Genomic DNA, 17,866 nt, shown 5'->3' on the forward strand with positions numbered 1-17,866 from the left:
TATCTCTTGGGGACAAAAGCGAATGAATATGATAATCAATTAATAACAGCATGTATGTTGTAGTTTAATTAACAGTAAAGATTAAATCTTAAAGTTGACTTACTTTTAAAAACTTTGAATAAGAGTAAAAAAATAAAGAGACATTTAAAAAAATTTAATCTTAACTATTGATTAAACTACATTATCTACTTAAGTAAGCCGAATTCAAGGCAGAAATACTTACAAAAGCGCACGTGCCCTCCAACAAGTAATTACAAAAGCGCAACAGAAATACTTACATCAGGGGTAGTGTACTCCACTGGAAAATCCCACTAAGTCCCCACCATGATTATTCTCCGCGCCAGAAAACAAAGCAAAAAATGAAAAATAAAAAAAAAAACCAAAAAATAATAAAGAAAGAGACAAATATTTCCTAAATCCTAAGCTTCAAAAATTTGCCTCTTCCGCCCCTCTCACTCACTCTCTCTCTCTCTCTCTCTCTCTCTCTCTCTGTGTATGAGTCGTTTTTGTTAGGGTTAGTGTTGTTGTTATGGTGTAACAGAAACATTGGGAAATGGAGGCAGATGAAGAGTACAGAAGGAAAGAGCGCATAGTGCTGGTGCTGATAGTGGTAGTGGCTTCGGTGGCCGTGTCCTCCTTGCTCGTGGCCTTCAGCTACTACTGCTACATTCGCAACAAGGTCTCCAAGCGCCTCCAAAGTGAGCCACATTCTCATTTCTATTCACTACCCTTTTTTCCTATTTAACTTCCCCTGTTATTTACCAGCTGAGCACAACAAATTACTTTTTTTCTTTTGGAAAATGTTCTAACATTTTCTCAGTATCCAAACAGAATGTTGGTTTTTTGTTTTTTTTTTTTTTTTTAATTCGAGCATGTTTGAGTTCTTTTGCTGCTTCCCATTTTCCTTTTTCTTTACCCTCAGTATGGTTGCTGAGAACATGTGCCCCAAGATTTGGAGAAATTAGTGTCGAAAAACTTTCTTGCATTTTCTGGCATTCAAGTGGCCAATGTCTGTCTCTGTGTTGCTTTGGTTGCTTAGGAAACTGTAGAAGAAAAAAAAAGATCATCTTTTAAAATTTTGGTTTCTGAGAAAATTGTGGGAAATTACTGTTTTAATTTTCAGTTGTTGAATACTGATAAAATTAAGAGGAAAAAAAAAAACTCGAAGAAAAACTTCAGGAATGGGGGTAACCTCACCCTCCTTCAGGAATGCAAGTTGACACATGTCTCTAACATCGGCAGCAAGGTCCCAGGACAAAGAATACCCTTGCAAGCTGACAAGAATGCTGTAAAGAGGTGTCCTCTGGTTTGGCAGCACCTACTCCCTCGGAAGGAGTTTCACCAAGCCATTTGGATTATTGGAGACAACTTTATAAAGATCCTCAACTTTCTGTCAAGAACGAAATGAAATCATAGAAAAGATAAGAACAACTTATCTTGAATATGAAAACCTCTTAACTTATTTTAATTATGAAACAACTTTGTTTGTTTCTGATGATGATGAAGATAATCTTCTAAATCATTTTTTATTTGTTTTATTAAGTCTGAATCTTTCTTAGTCCAAATGAATTCTTTATCCTTTTTCAATTTTTCAAAAAGAGGGGTTTCTTTCTTAGAAAGATTTTTTATGAAATTTCTTCCATAATTAAGAATTCCTAAAAAACTTTGTAATTGTTTTTTGTCTTCTATTTTTTCAGGGAATTCTCTTACCTTAGAGATTATACGCTCTTGTAATTTTAAACTTGTTTGATTTAAAACTAATCCTATTCTTTTTCTACTTCAATCTTTTTTGGAGAAAGAGCTACCTCTCTGACTTCTTCCTCCTTGGGAGAAGCTTCATCATCCAAAGGAAGAATGTCGTGCCAGTAGTCTCTCTCCAGCACATCTAGCTGATAAATGACCTCAGAATCATGGCTGAATAGCCGAGACACATACCCCGACAATTCGATGCTGGGTTGCTTTGCTAGTGCGAGCCTCTTTCAAAACCTTAGCACCCTAAACTCGCCCCACTGCCCAAGCAGAATCTATGATGAGCTTCACTTGGTCCAGCGGCAATCATAAGGCTGAAGACTAACCCCGCTCTATCATGAGGTCCTCCAAGGCCACCACTGCATTGACCAGATAGGCCTCATTATTGTTCATCATGCCTCGCAGCTCGGCATGGGTCCCTTCCAAATCACGACGCAGAACAGCTGACTCCTCTTTGCAGAAGGAATGCTTCTCTACTTCAGTGATGAGCTCCCCCCGGAGCTTGGCGTTGGCCTCCCCATTGTCTTTCAACTCATTTTCTAGCTCAATAGACCAAGGGCTCTCGGCCTTGAGCTCCTTTTCCAACTCATCCGCCTCTATGCATTTGGCCCCTAAGTTGGTGTCAGCCATTGCAGAGTACTCCCTTCCAAGCTTCAGCCGAGTTCTGAGAGACACATACCTCTACTTTCAACTTTTCCAATTGTTAATTAGAGGTTTTCAGATCTGCCCGTGCCGACTCGTAGTCTATTTTGCTTGTCGGACTTTGTAACGACCAACTTGAGCTCCTTCTCCCTCTTTGTCAAATCCCCCTATAAGGACTCAGCAAACCTGGCATTATGCTCGCTTGGTTTGGTTGCAAACTCGGCCTTTTCTCTCTCTTGCCTCAACTGAGTCTAGAGCGCCTCTACATCACTAGGCACATAGGCCCAACCGATATTGAACTCCATCCTCTTCCGGAGTTAGGTAAATCTATGCTTGGCCTCCTGGCGAGCGCTTCAAGTGCTCACAAGCAAATGCTCCTCTTCTAGAGCACTCCTACAGGGACCAAGATCCCTCAAAGCCTGTTCTTCTAGTTTGCTATTGCGCTAGGTGAGATTTGTTTGATTAGGTGAGATTTGCTTGCTTGCTTAGAGACCTGGGCCTCAGATGGTCCCTCCCTTTGTTCCTTGCCAGCAATAACTCGAAACCAAGAGGGGCAGAGAACACACCTTCAAAAGGAACAAAAGAAATGGGTGTGGGGGCAAGGAGCCTTAAGACGGGAATCATTGCACATGTTGTGGGGGAAGAGGCACCCCTTTGAGCCCTAGTAAGCACCTCGAGCTTCAGTACATCACGAACCTTTTGGCCAGCCTTCTCCCCAAATATTCGTAAGGAATAGCTACAGTCCACTAGTTGGCTCTTGTCTAGCTAAGTCACCCTTTGGTCGGATCGAGCATTCTTTTTCGAACGCAAATCACCCTCAAGCATTCCCCTCGGCAATAGCTGATGTTGCCTAGCCAAATCTCGAAACTTTTGAGTAGTGCTGTTGTAAGGCCCCATAGACCTCAAAACCACGATCTCGCAGAGAAGCGCTTTCTTAGCTGGAGGCTCCATCGCCTTTTGGCCTTTGGAAGTCTCAAGGTACACCAAGTACTCCTCGACGTGAATCAAATTCACCACCGCGTTGTAAAGCTTGTGGTTATTCCTCTTGTTATGAATGGCCTAGGACATTGACCATTCCAGTAGTGTTTCCACCCTCTGAAACTCTTCATCGTTCAATTCAGGCTTAGTTGCCATGTCCGCGTCGGAAATACCCCATTGGCAATTGATTTTTACTATTTCACCGACAAGCTTTCGTTCCACTCTCATAACTCTTAGCTGTCACCGGAAATGAAGAGAATATTTTCGAACCGCCTCTTCTTGCTAATGTGGTTCGACAAGTCAACCAAGTTCCTCTTGGCCTTGCACGAGTGAAAGCCCTAGACTCTGCCTCCTGTGGGTTCGGCCAATAACAATAGAGAAAATCTCAGACTGTCATGTTGGGGCGGCCCTTGAGGATCATCAGCCACAAAACTACATAGGCTAGGAGAATCCTCTAGTTCCACAAAATCTGAGCAGAGTCAAGTGCAGATGGGCCAAGATGGCTCGTATTGCTATAGGGATTGGGAACCTCCACCTAGCATTCAGGGTTTCTAGGTGGAAGCATACTTTGTTAGAGCCGACAAAAACAACCGCTCCTTTGTCCTTGCAGGGAGCATGCAACGCCATAGAGTTATTCGAATGGAAGTCCCTCAAATCGTCCTCCCTAAAGAGGGAACGCCAATGCTCTCCCTCGAACACGACCAAGTGAGGAGGAACAAGGTTCGTGGCGGTAGGAGCACAAGTCTTGCGAGCCATCTTTCAAAATTCTAGGAAAAAAAAAAGGAAAGGAAAGGTAAAGCAAAGAGAAACCCAGAGAGAGTGAAAAGAGGAAGACAAAGAGAACGAGAAGCGTGAAAAAGAAGAAATAGAAAGGCCTCTTTGCACGACCTTAAAAAGGTGTCAGGGTATTAGCCCAACAGCTCCCAATTTTAAAAGTAACCGCCACCTATATTTTCCCACGTTTCTTGGAAGGGAAGCATGTGTGCATGCGTGTAACTCATTGGCCCTGACGTCCATTGAATGTCCTTCGCATTTAAGACGACGCCTTTAATCCCAATTTGGAGCCGCTACAATTAAAATACTTTTGAAAAACTCTAAACAGATAAATATCACAATTTTATGCAGAATTAACAGATATTTATTAAAGCAAACAATCACCAAAATATAAACAATCACACACAGATTTTGGTGACGAAGAGGAAACCTTTTAAAAAACGTTCTAAAAGTAAAACCTCTCCGAGGCAGCCAAACCCAGGAAATCACTATCAAAAGATTATCTAGAGATTACAGACACTAGGAACACTTACAACCCTTTGCAAGACCTTGACTCTATAAGATCGACAAGCCTCCAACTTGTCTCCTTGCTCACAATCTTCTTCAATGTGATTCTCCTTTATCAGACCCTTCCGATAAACTTCAATTAAGCACACAATCAAAACTTACAAAAATCTTCTAAGATGAATCAATTTGGCTCACAACAAAATAATCACTCAAGCACAGCCTCACACGAACTCTCTAGTGGTGAAAATTCATGCCTCTCTCTTCAATAATGATGTATATATATCAGTACATCAAACCCTAGACCTAGGCCCACTAAAAACATGTTTTTGGGCATAATAGGTATGGGGTGTCCGGACAGGTTAATGGGTTGTCCGGACACGGCCTTGCGGAGCAAAAATAAGGTTTCTGGAATTGCGGTCCGGACACGGGGAAGGCCTGTCCGGACCCAACTTGTCCAGTCTTGATTAACAGCTCCGATCGATGCGCGTTTGTGGTCCAATTAAGTTGAAATTTTGCAGGGACGTTCATAACACATGAATCTACATTATGAACGGTAGAGATTAGATTCTGAGCATTCTATATTAGTGTTTAAGCCGTGAACAGTAGTCTCTGCATTTTGGAACTGAATTAAACCAACACAAGAACTAACAACTTTCATTTCTTGGCTATCGACCAATGACTCTGATCAACTGCAAGAATGGGGAGAAACTGATACATTGGGATTTTACCTCTTTAGGCTTGGTTTGGGCGGCCCATTGCAGGTGTTGACTAGCCGAGGCCTAGATCTGCCTTCCATGGCTACAAAAGAACCAAACTAGATCCTATCTTCGACCAAACAGAAATTGGATCAAAAGAGGTAAGTTTTTCACTCATTCATTCAAGTGAACACACATTTATGCAAGAACTCCTCCTTGAGAAGGATTTTGACAAAGCTATCAACTGACTTAAGCATCAAAGGTATCTCGTGCCAGCTCACCATGGGAGGCCTCTAAGGAAGTTTATCAGTGATTTCAAGTTTTCCTCGGCATAGAATTGTTTGTGTAGATTTCAACATCATCAAATTGGATTTGGTTATGGCTTCAAGAATTCATAATCGAGAGCGAGGAAAAGAAACTATACATGAATTATATGCTTTATTCTGTTAGGTTTTGCTATGTATCCACGTAACAGATCTATAGGATAATATGAGGAATCTTAGGCATAAATGCTTGATAAAAATTAATTCATCAATATTTCACCATTTAACTTGGTATCCTTAAAAAGAACTTGTATGCATAGTGGAAATAAAAGACCAAATAAACCACTTCTAACGTCATCAATAATAATACCTTGTTATCTCTAACACATTCAATCCTAATCCTACAAAATAACTTGAGCTAACTACATTGAGTTGCCTTCAAATTCTTTGTAGAGACTTATCCCCATAGCTTCCCACTAGGCACATAATATTCCTCCCTAAAAAAAACCGTTGTCCTCAAGGGTGAAAAATTGCATCTTGAATTTTTCCACATTAGTATACCGATGCTTTTTTTTTTTTCTCTTACTCCTGGATAAGGGAATTGACAACGCTGAGTTTTTTCTAGAATTCTTTCCACTTTCTTCCGGGTCAGAATTTATGTATCTAAGGACCACATAGTCACCCAAGTGAAATCCCTTATGCATTTTAAGTTTTAGGATGAAACATCTTTCACAATAGATCTTTTATGGGCTACCAAATCAACAGAGATATTCACATCCACCACAAGACCTACTTGCCCAGTTGGATCCGAAGTAGCAGCAACAAAATCCCCATGTAAGAATCTGCGATCAAGAATTGTTACATCATTAACATTCTCAGTCAACTCAGTTTCATCCATCCAAAGTACTTGAATCTGGTTTGCTGGAAGAGAACCACTCTTACCACCACCTCTTTTCCAATCACCATTTCCATAGGCTTGCCATTTCCATTATCCTCCTCTTTCTCATTTTCACCACCGTTGTCGTCATCATTCATCAAAATGGTATTGATCTTGCCTGCTAGAAATTCAATTTTTTCTCCAAACTTACCACTATGCTCTGCAATAAGTTGATCCAGCCAAGAAATTATAGTGAGAATCCATAATCAACTGCTCTTAACCCAAGATCAATGAGCCCATTTCATACTCCAGACGTTCAAAACGTGACTCTAACAAACATGGCATTGATACTATTTGTTACGTGCTCATGTGACAAATCTATAGGATAATTCGAAGAATCCTACGCCTTATTACTTTAAGGTTGTTTGAAGAACCCTAAGCTTCCCAACAAACGTAAGCGTTTGATAAAAATGAATTCATCAATATCTCTCCATTTAACTCAATGTCTTTCAAAAGAATTTACAATGCATAGTGGAAACAAAAGACTAACTGGAATAAACTAATTCTAATGTTATCATTAATGATAACTTATTATCTCTACCTCTTGGGCATGAGGATAAACTGCTTAGCCCGTCAAGGTTGAAAGCTCCTGGATTACCTGGTAACTGGTTCTGGCGGGTGGGGTCAGTTACCCGTAGGAGTTTGATTAACGGTGAGGATTGTTGTACAGTATGCGTTTGCAACGTGCAATTAATTTGAGTAAAGTTCTCCTACGTTATCAAAAAAAAAAAGATAACTTATTATCTCTAAGACATTCAGTCCTAGTCCTAAAAAATAACTTGAGCTAATTATTTTGAGTTGCCTTGAATTCTCTGGAGGAACTTATCCCCGCAGCTTCCCACTAGGCACATAACAGGTTTCCAAAAACTGTACCCTTGGTCCTAAACCAAGCCAATTAGTTTTTCTTGGTGGGAAAGCACCAAAATCAGCAATCCCCATGATGAACACACAAGCAAAGAAAATGAAAAAGAGAGAAAGATCAATAGACAAGATCAATCACACAAGATGTGGCAATATATGTGGTTTGATTAGATTGTCTACGCCTATGGGCGATGATGATAGTAGTTTATTGATGAGGAGGTATAAAGTATATCACTCCAATGTACTTTCATTCGCTTGGGGGGTCTGCCACTCCATAGGGTCCATTCACCAACAAATATAATAGAAGTTAGGGTCTTAAACAACATTTCTCTAGTCTGAAATGATTACTAGTCCGAGTTCAATCATTTAATTTCTAATCTCTTTTCTTTTTGTAGTTCTTATCAGCAAATTGATGGTGGGTTACTTGATAACTTGTGGTTGATTTGTTTCTCCTTGAAGGGGCTGATCATGAGGACAATGTTAATCTGCAACTTGTGGCTGAGAATGGACTTCAGGTGTTCGCTTTCAAACAGCTACATTCCGCAACCAGTGGTTTTAGCAAGTCAAATGTGGTTGGGCATGGTGGGTTCGGGTTGGTGTACCGAGGGGTGCTCAGTGATGGGAGGAAAGTTGCTATCAAGTTGATGGATCAGGCAGGAAAGCAAGGAGAAGAGGAATTTAAAGTAGAGGTTTGATCTTGTTATACATTTGCTCTCTTTGGCTTTGTTTGGTTCCTGAAGTAACAAAGGGAAGAGGAGGCTGGATGTCAAAGATTTAAGTTTTGCTACTTTTTCCATTTAAATTTCGGTTTTTATTCATTTGAATTCTCAGTAATCAATTGGAGCACGATGAGTTCTTTTGGCTTTTCAATCTGGGGTTTGCATTGAATTGGTTATTATTTTTTTTATGATTCTATTCTTCCATAGGTGGAATTGCTAGGCCGGCTGCGTTCTCCTTATTTGTTGGCATTGCTTGGGTATTGCTCAGATAATAATCACAAATTGCTGGTGTATGAATTCATGGTAAATGGTGGTCTGCAGGAACATTTGTATCCCGTCAGCAGTAAGTACTAATTTCTTTTAACATCTTGATAGTTTCAACATTTATATATTGGATGGTGAAGCCTTAGAGCATGTTTGAGATTTCGTTGGAAAATAGAACTTTTAAAGTCAAAAAGAGTTTTTTAGAAAAAAAACTTCATTTTTAAGCTTTTCCCAAATGTACCTTTGGTTTCTTCTAAAGAGTAAAAAAGTTAAAGAAATACTTTTGGAGTTTTTTATCAAACAGACCAGCTTTTTTGGTTGGCACAACATTTTAGATATTAAAAGTAATTTTTAAGCTCATTAACGCAATCCCAAATAGACTCTTGGTCCATTTTCATGGGTTGAGACATTCAAATCCAAAATGGGAAGAGAATGCCAACCCTCTGTAATTCACATCACATGGCTGGAATTTCATTAGCAACTTTTCACTTGAGATCTCAGGAACTTAACATTATAAGAGGCATGTCTCTTGAATTTTGCTCTACTTGTCTTTGTCGCTTGCATTAATCAAGAAGACATAGTAATGATATTTAAGAAAAAAAAGAACCAAAGAAATGAAAGGGGAATGCCCTATTTATATTGTGTATGAGTCTAGACATTTTAAATTCCTGAACTCCTCAGGCTAGACTTCTACTCTTTTGACTTGCTAATTAGTTCTCTTGAATTGTATGACATGTCATTGTCGGTAGTCGTGTGTTTACACGTTTGATCAGGATGCAAGTTGTTAAGCCAGAACATGGAAGCGTGGCTCTTTGAATCTGTCTGTTTGTCATGCACAATATGCTATGATATTGTTACTGCTACTCGTGAGGTTCTTTTCTGTTCTTTTAGATAGTATATGACAAACGTGTTTGATCAATTAGTGGAGGTTTTCTTCTACTCAAGTACATGAGAAGATAACAGAAGTTTTCTTATTAAGACTTGTATTTATATGCAGAACTTTTGAGGAATGATATTATTATGATATACTTGGCATTGCATCTGCTGTGCATACTTGTGGTTCTCCTGGTCATTGTGATGTTTACTGGTTTAATGCTAGAGTGCGTGGCAATCTTGTGGTTTTTTTCTTGGATTTCACCCGTTAATTAAATGTGCAGGTACTAAGGTGCTCTCCTTAAAATTGGACTGGGAAACTCGATTAAGAATAGCTCTTGAAGCTGCAAAGGGTTTAGAATATCTACATGAACAAGTCAGTCCCCCAGTAATTCATAGAGATTTTAAGAGCAGCAACATCCTATTAGACAAAAATTTTCATGCCAAAGTTTCTGATTTTGGATTGGCCAAGCTTGGATCTGAAAAAGCTGGTGGACATGTTTCAACCAGAGTGTTGGGCACCCAAGGATATGTTGCCCCTGAGTAAGAACCAGTAATCTCCTATCTGCAATGATAATAAACATGGGAAATTTTATGTTCATACTGTTCTTATTTCTATGCAATTTCCCTTGTACTTTCAAATATTGACATCATATAAAAAGTGTAATTTATTTCAAGTTTTAAATATCGGTTTCATTTATTATGCAGGTATGCCTTAACAGGGCATCTGACAACAAAATCAGACGTGTATAGTTATGGGGTTGTCCTTTTGGAGTTGCTCACAGGCAGAGTTCCAGTTGATATGAAGAGACCTCCTGGGGAAGGTGTACTTGTATCTTGGGTGGGTTTCTAGCTATCCTCTTCAGTTAATTCTATACTCCATAAGCAGAATTTGAAGTTGAGATGATTAGCCATCTCTCCCTAGAATTTTTTCTTTTCTTTTCTCTCCATTATTCTTTGTTTTAATATATCATTATTGAAATTGTCCCCAATTTACAAGTATCCCTTTGTATCTGATTTTTGCAAAGGCTTTGCCCCGGCTGACGGACAGAGACAAGGTTGTAGAGATTATGGATCCTGCTCTGGAGGGTCAGTACTCAATGAAGGAGGTTATTCAGGTAGCAGCAATTGCTACAATGTGTGTGCAACCAGAGGCAGATTACAGACCACTGATGGCAGATGTTGTGCAATCACTGGTTCCACTGATGAAAACTCACAGGCCAACATCAAGGGTCGGCAGCTGCTCTAGTTTCCATGTTAAGTCTCCAACACCCACAGCACATGATTTTAGTGAAGCAAGTTTATGAAACTAGCTAAAAACCCTAATTAATATAAACAATCTCCATGTGCTTCCCAAACTGACTTTAGATTTACATGCCCATTTATAAATAAAAGTAAGTTGGTGGTTTGCTGTAATGTTAGGTATAGTGCTTGTATTGAGAAATTCGATGATTGAGACGACCCGCTTTGAACTCGGAGGCTGCACCTGTTAAAGAATCTACTCTTCAAATTTTTTCTCCAGCAAACCCTTCATCTATAGGCTTCTACCTTGTGAATGTTCCATCAAATGCTAGACTAGTTGTGGAATGCAAAGGCTACCCACATACATTGTTACAATGATGATGGTGATGACTGATGGTGGGGTTACCCTGTGCTCGTGTCTTATCTATTCATATTGTTTGACATTTGAACCATATCCAGGACAATAGAGTAGATAAAGCCTTGTAATTTTGACCATCTCTTAGTATGAAGAAAAAAAAAAAAAAAAAACCCCTACTTCAAGCTTTCTCGGACTTGTTTCCCTAAATTTTGTAGATTACTTCATAACCCATGGACCAAAAACGATAGTGGGTAACCAATAGATGCTTTGCATTTCCCTTACCTTAGCATTTGCAAAAAGAGAGTAAGCAGATGGGAGTGTGTGGCTCGTGTAGCATTTCCCTCAAGTTAAATGTTAAATGCACTTCCAAGTGTGCATTTCCTAACGTGGCATTGAAATACTATTGGATTCTGGATGAATCGTTCTCCGATTTTAGATTCAATAGTGATTTTTAATCTTACATCAGGAAGTGAGCACTTAAAAGTCCATGTAGCATTTCTCAAACATAAATATCTTTTCCTCAAAGCCTATAAGAATTTTAGTAGTTCTTTGTGAAGTGTCGATCTAAACTCTAAACAACTAGTAACTAATATATATAGAGAAGTGTTATGCTTACCAATTTTTTTTTTATCAAAAAGTTTGTTCACAAATAATATGTCATCATGAATAAGATCTATTATTTTGAAAAATGTCACTATCTCATAAAATAGTGATATATCACTTGAAAATGGAATGCTAGGCTTACAAAAAGTTTTAAAAAGAAAACTTTTACAAAATGATATGACACAACATAATTTGAAGAAGATAAATTCAAATTTTGAGAAACCTAATCATATTGTGTCACATCATTTTATAAAATTTGTATCTAAGCTTAACATTTTTTTCACTTGAAACCCAATTTTTGAGGAAAAAAATTTGAGAATATATATAGGTTGTGCCAAAGTCCAAAAGTATTTCTAAAATATAAAGATAAATTAACAAATTTTGAAAAAGACATGGTCAATAGTCTTCCAAGCCCTTGTCTTAATTCTTAAGACAGTGTATTTTTTTTTTTACATGTTCGTATAAGAAGAAGGATTCGAACTAGTGACATCTACTTCATTATGTGTGGTCTCAACTAATTGAACTATTTCTTGAAAATATAAAAAATAAATAAAAAATATGTGGATTTTTTTATTTATTTAAAAATTAAAGATGATGACTAATTAAGAATTTGAGAACAAAAATGCAGTCGGCACCGCCCATTTAAAGCCAAAGTTGAAGTAAACGAAGCAAAAGGGGGAGGTGGGGTTGAGAAACCTCGAAAAACCACTCGTAATAATAAATAGCTCATGGTTTTTGACTCTTTGACTCATTCCCCCCCTTTTAAACATGAGGAATGATAGGGACCCAACTTTTTTGCCCAACAAAAGTCCAACTTTTGCCTTATTTATTTTTAAAAAATAAAATAAAATAAAAAATGGAAAAAATGTTTGAAGCAACCCTATCTATTTTTTGTCTTTCTTTCATTTGGTATTTTTTAAAAAATGAAAATTGGTATTTTTTCATAATAATGTCATTTTTTTCAAGAAAATGTCATTATTATGAAGAAAAATACTATTTTTCATTTTTTAAAAAATATTAAATAAAAGAAAGGCCAAAAATATATAGGGTTGATTCAGACATTTTTTCCATTTTTCATTTTGTTTTTTTTAGAAAAAAAATAAAGGGTAAAAGTTGGACTTTTGTTGGGCAAAAAAGTTGGGCCTTTAGCATTTCTCTTTAAACATTTGACTTATTGTATATCCTACAATTACATATTAATATTGTCCGCATTATGCCTTCCTACTCACCACCTACACTAAACAAACTTGATTGTAGCACGTTATTGGTGGTCCTATTTGAGACCAATGTTCATTTTCATAAGTTTTCTACTCATTTTAATTTTAAATTTTAAGTTTGTCTTTGATTTCAAATTGAATATTTGTGAAACTATCGTTTAATTAATCAATGATGTCTCACGTTAGACCAATTAATTAATGTTGTGACTATCATTTTGACACATTATGTGTATGCTCGAAGAAAAAAAAAATTAAGAATTTAATTATTGAAATTGAGTATTCAGAGAATAAATTGAAGGAGAAATTTCAGAAAACTCCCCTTAACTTTTAGTCGTTTTGACACTACCCTTGAAGTTTAAAAACTTTCAATTAAGAGTATTGAATTTTCAATTTTTTTCAATTACCACATTCAGTTAAGATTTTTTATTAGTTTTTGTCGAAGTGCCCAAAATATTCATGTGTTTTTAATTAAAAATCAAATTACGAAGACGTTGCAAAGATTTTTTTTATATATGAAAAAAAAAAATTAAACACTTGAATCTTTACAATTTTTTATTTATTTTCTTATAATAAAAAATAGGTATTTTAGGAACTTTGACAAAGATTTAATGAAAAAATTATAACAGAATTAGATAATTTAAAGAAATTAAAAGCTTTATACCCTTAATTGAGAAGTTTTTAAATTTCATAAGTACTTTCAAAACACATGAAAGTTCAGAAAAATTTTGTGAAATTTCTCATAAATCAAAATAATGTATAAATATTTAAAAGAATAAAATCGATTTTCCCTAAATTTTATTCATTATTCTAATAATCACATCATAATTATTAGTGATTCATTGTGATGGTGGAGGCTCCATGTGCTGGTAAACGTTTACGCGACACCTCAGATTTTTTTTTATTTTTTTTATTTTTATGTGTATAAGAGGAGACTTGAAATTCGAAGTAATGACCTCTATTTTATAAGGCGTGGTCTCCAACTAATTGAACAATTTTTTAGAACGACACCTCAAATTCACTCTGACAGGATAAAAATAAAAATTAAAAAATTATCTGACAGGATAAAAAAAAAAAATGAGCTCAGATGCATTATATTTCGTCTAAAGAGTCAGACCAGTGGGTGATAGACCCTAATCATCACATCCAACGCAAAGTTCTTCACAGCTCAGAAAGAGTGCACCATCCGGGAATCGAACCTGGGTCTCTACCGTGGCGGCAGGGTACTATTCTACCACTAGACCAATGGTACTTGTTGAGTTTCAAGTGCTGGTATCATTTAATATCATTATGGAGCAGAAGTTGGCCAAAATTCATTACCCAAAAGACTAAATGCATTAAAGCACTTTGTCTCTTATGCATTGGTGGAAGACTCATCATTTTTAAAGTTCACGCGGAGTAAAATGGAGGTACTTAAAAAGTCTTGGTATCTACTATATCTATACTTACATACATATATGTGGATAAAACAACGACAACTGTGGTCATATCAATTAGGACCGACACCTCATCCATCCAACTCAGCACAAGAAAGAGGGAAAGAAGAACCCTCCTTCTAGCCTTATCCAACCTCATCATCACAACTCCTACAAGTTATCATTGTGTCTATGACTTTCCGCTTCTACAAATTAAACCAACTAATATTTCCCAACTTTAACTTCATAGAAAGAATAAATAAATGTATTTAATTATTTATTATTATTATTATTCAAGCATGTTAAAACGATTTTCAACGCGGTGGATGCGTTTTTTTCGGGGTCTTCAATATTTATTGAGTCCTGAGAGAGAATATTCAAAAGGTATTAGAAGATGTTTTTGTACCTTGTGGTAGGGGCTTATTTATAAATTTGAGTAGTTGAAGTAGACTTGAACTAACTCTTCTTTTTTGAGTTGTGTTGCGAGTCCATGGTTGAGTTAGATTTGAGTTCCTATTTCTTTGTAGACTTTGAGTAGGACTTTTTCATTCCAACATTATCCTAATTAGAATATATCTTCTTATTAATTAATAGCCCTTACTTATTAATTAATATCTTTGTGAGCCTATTCTTGGCCATTGGGCCCAGAATTTGGTGGGTTCGCAGTGTAAATTTATGCCCAACAGTTACCCCCAATTCCCTTAGCCAAGGTACTTTGGTAACGAAAATTTAGTCAAAGCCTTATGACAGCTTGTTGTTTAACCTTGTCTGATACTAGTGTCTCCCCGGTGAATGTACTTTGAGCCGTCAGTTGTAGTGATTTGGAGTGCACAACGACGACGTATTGAAGATTCTGAAGAACGCACATCCACAATGAAGAAAACTGTTCTAACAAAGCATTTCTTTAATTTTTTTTTCCCCTTTTACAAAGAATCCCGAAGAAATGAAAGTCTTCTCCCCGTGAATACATCACGAGAATAGGCGTCCAGCTGATAGGGAAAAAAAAGAAAGCTATGAAAACGTCAAGCTCTTAGCTAGCAAACTTACCCAAGAAAAGATCAACAACGGTTAAAGAGGAAAAGAATATAATAAGCTTTTTTTAACTTGCTATTCATTTCAAATGGTGATGAGTAACCATACTGCATGTGCAATCCAAATTTCAGCGGGACCCCTCTTTTCACTATTATGTCTTGCAATGATTAATTAAATTAAAAAAAATATATAAATATATAGACAAGAATGGAAGGCCTAATTAGTGGGGAAAATGAAAGGTAGATAGATTGGAGGATCGATGGTTCACAAAGTCTTCTCCCTCGCTCCACCTTGATGTGTATTTTTGCATGCATATTAATTAAAATGTGAAAGAAGTTGACTTGTACCCATCGATCGGTGGAAGACTTTCTTCCTTCACGTTTAATTAGAAGGTGATGATTCCAATCAAGCAAGCTACCAAAGCCGCGTTTGAGCAGCAAAGTTTGAAACTCTTTCACATGCAAAGAATCTTTCCAATCTCCATGCACTTCTGAGTTTGTGTATAAATAGAGGAAACCTCGACCAAAGCTATATCAATAATATCGATCACTTCCATCACCATGGACACTCACTTGTTTGTTACAATCTTTTGTGTCCTCTCTGTTTTAGGCTGCGGCTTGGGCGCCAATGCACAACTTTCTCCCAACTTCTATGGAGCCCGTTGCCCTAGACTTCAAATCATCGTGCGAGACGCCATGAGGCAAGCTGTGATTAGGGAGCCACGTCTTGGTGCCTCTATTCTTCGCTTGTTCTTCCATGACTGCTTTGTTAACGTACGGACAAATCCCATTAATTTCATGGCTTCCTTTCTTATTTATAAATTATACATACATGCATATATTAACGAGGAAATTAATATATATTCTCATTTTGCAGGGCTGCGATGCATCACTTCTACTGGATGACACGCCCTCCTTCACAGGCGAAAAGAATGCTTTCCCCAATAGAAATTCAGCCCGGGGTTTCGAAGTTATCGACGCCATTAAAACTCGTGTCGAAGCTGCCTGCAATGCTACTGTTTCTTGTGCCGACATTTTAGCACTTGCAGCAAGAGATGGAGTCGTCTTGGTATAATTACTACCCACTTAATTAATTCTCCTTCTTATTCAGTCACATCTGTGTTATATTATTTTAAAAGAATCAGTTAATTTTGTTGAAATATTCTTAAAATTATTTATAAAGCCCGGTAACACTTAACACTCATGAACGTTTTTATAAACCGTCAAATTTTTATGTGAGCTACTTATTTTTTTTAATATTAGATTGCGTTTAGTATTGCAATTTCATAAATAAAAATTGTAGAAAATTAAATATTTGAGATTATGTTTTTAAAAAATTGCGATTTGAAATTGTAAAAAATTTATATTTTCAAATCATAAATAAGGACGCAGAATTTAAAAAGCTAAATGTAATTTTAAAGGCCAAATTTAACTTCAGTTTTTAAAATCACACATTTTAAAATCATACTTTTTGAAACCGAAAATTCAAACGGATCATAAAATAAGGGTGTTTAATTATAATATTCAATAACAAATTAATTAATATATTTATTTTAATTTGCATTTTACTTTTAGCTGGGAGGACCCTCGTGGACAGTGCCACTGGGGCGGAGAGACGCCAGGACAGCTAGCCAGAGCGCAGCCAACGACCAACTTCCGTCTCCGTTTGCCGACCTTGGAATCCTCATCTCTAAATTCGCGGCCAAAGGGCTAAATGCCCGCGACATGACCGCGCTCTCTGGTGGCCACACGATAGGCCTAGCCCGATGCACCACATTCCGGACCCACATATACAACGAAACCAACATTGACCCAAACTTTGCCACGACCCGAAGGGCCAGCTGTCCGGCTTCCGGCGGTGACGATAATTTGGCCCCGCTTGACTCGCGGACTTCCAACCGGTTCGACAACAGCTATTACAGGGACCTTGTGGGTAAACGCGGGCTTCTTCATTCGGACCAAGAGCTTTTCAATGCAGGCTCCCAGGATGCTCTGGTTAGGACCTATAGTAATAACGTTGCAGCTTTTGCTTTTGACTTTGCTGCTGCGATGCTGAAGATGAGCAAAATTACCCCGCTCACCGGGACTGACGGGGAGATTAGAGGGAATTGCAGGGTGGTTAACTGATCCTGATCATCACCTTTTAATAATTAAGGTCTAGCTAGCTTGGTCGGTCCATAATGGACGGGATTTTAATACTATTAATTTTGGTATTTGTAATTGTTGGGCCGAAAAAAAGGCAACCCCATGTAATATGGAGTTTTTGGGAAAAAGTCCCACAAACTATCAGTTGTTTGCAATATACTTTCTTAATATTCAAAAAATATTAAAGTAGTCTCTTAAATTACCAAAATGTATAAAAAAGGCCAATTATTTTTTAAAATTCCTATAATACCTCTATTCTTTTAACAAATAAAATAATAAAATAATTGTAAAAAAATAAAAAAAAACATCAGTGAAAAATACAAAAAACAAACCAATGGGCGAATAAATATATATATATATATATATATATATATATATATATATATATATATATATTTTTAAGAAATAATTAATTAGTCATTATAGTTGGCCTAAATTACAAATTGCTTCATGTCGTGTTAAAGTAAAAACAATGAGCGAATAAAAAAAAATTTAAAACAAAATTTGACTCTAAGGACTAAATTGTTTTTTTTTGAAATATCTCAAGAACCGCACCTTCGATTTTACTTTAATATGACATGAATAATCATTGTAGT

General features: G+C 36.9%; 2 protein-coding genes and 1 non-coding gene across 3 annotated transcripts; 2 read left to right on the forward strand and 1 right to left on the reverse strand.

Annotated features, from left to right (window-relative positions):
• Nucleotides 1–441: 441 nt before the first annotated feature.
• LOC132182724 (probable serine/threonine-protein kinase PBL7) lies at nucleotides 442–10,915 on the forward strand. The gene is made up of 6 exons (XM_059596048.1): nucleotides 442–698; nucleotides 7,866–8,095; nucleotides 8,333–8,468; nucleotides 9,547–9,805; nucleotides 9,971–10,103; nucleotides 10,291–10,915. The coding sequence occupies exons 1-6, from the start codon at nucleotides 554–556 to the stop codon at nucleotides 10,567–10,569; spliced, it is 1,182 nt and encodes a 393-aa protein (XP_059452031.1). The 5' UTR covers nucleotides 442–553; the 3' UTR covers nucleotides 10,570–10,915.
• Nucleotides 10,916–13,758: 2,843 nt separating this feature from the next.
• On the reverse strand, nucleotides 13,759–13,849 carry LOC132183520 (small nucleolar RNA snoR114). Its single transcript, XR_009440478.1, has one exon. It is a non-coding gene; the product is annotated as a small nucleolar RNA snoR114 (small nucleolar RNA).
• A 1,533-nt stretch (nucleotides 13,850–15,382) lies between these two features.
• On the forward strand, nucleotides 15,383–17,409 carry LOC132181343 (peroxidase P7-like). The gene is made up of 3 exons (XM_059594523.1): nucleotides 15,383–15,899; nucleotides 16,003–16,194; nucleotides 16,701–17,409. Exons 1-3 carry the CDS (start codon nucleotides 15,687–15,689, stop codon nucleotides 17,250–17,252), a joined length of 957 nt encoding a protein of 318 aa, XP_059450506.1. The 5' UTR covers nucleotides 15,383–15,686; the 3' UTR covers nucleotides 17,253–17,409.
• The last annotated feature ends 457 nt before the right edge of the window (nucleotides 17,410–17,866 follow it).

This window comes from Corylus avellana, chromosome ca5, assembly GCF_901000735.1.
Source record: "Corylus avellana chromosome ca5, CavTom2PMs-1.0".
NCBI classification, from domain to species: domain Eukaryota; kingdom Viridiplantae; phylum Streptophyta; class Magnoliopsida; order Fagales; family Betulaceae; genus Corylus; species Corylus avellana.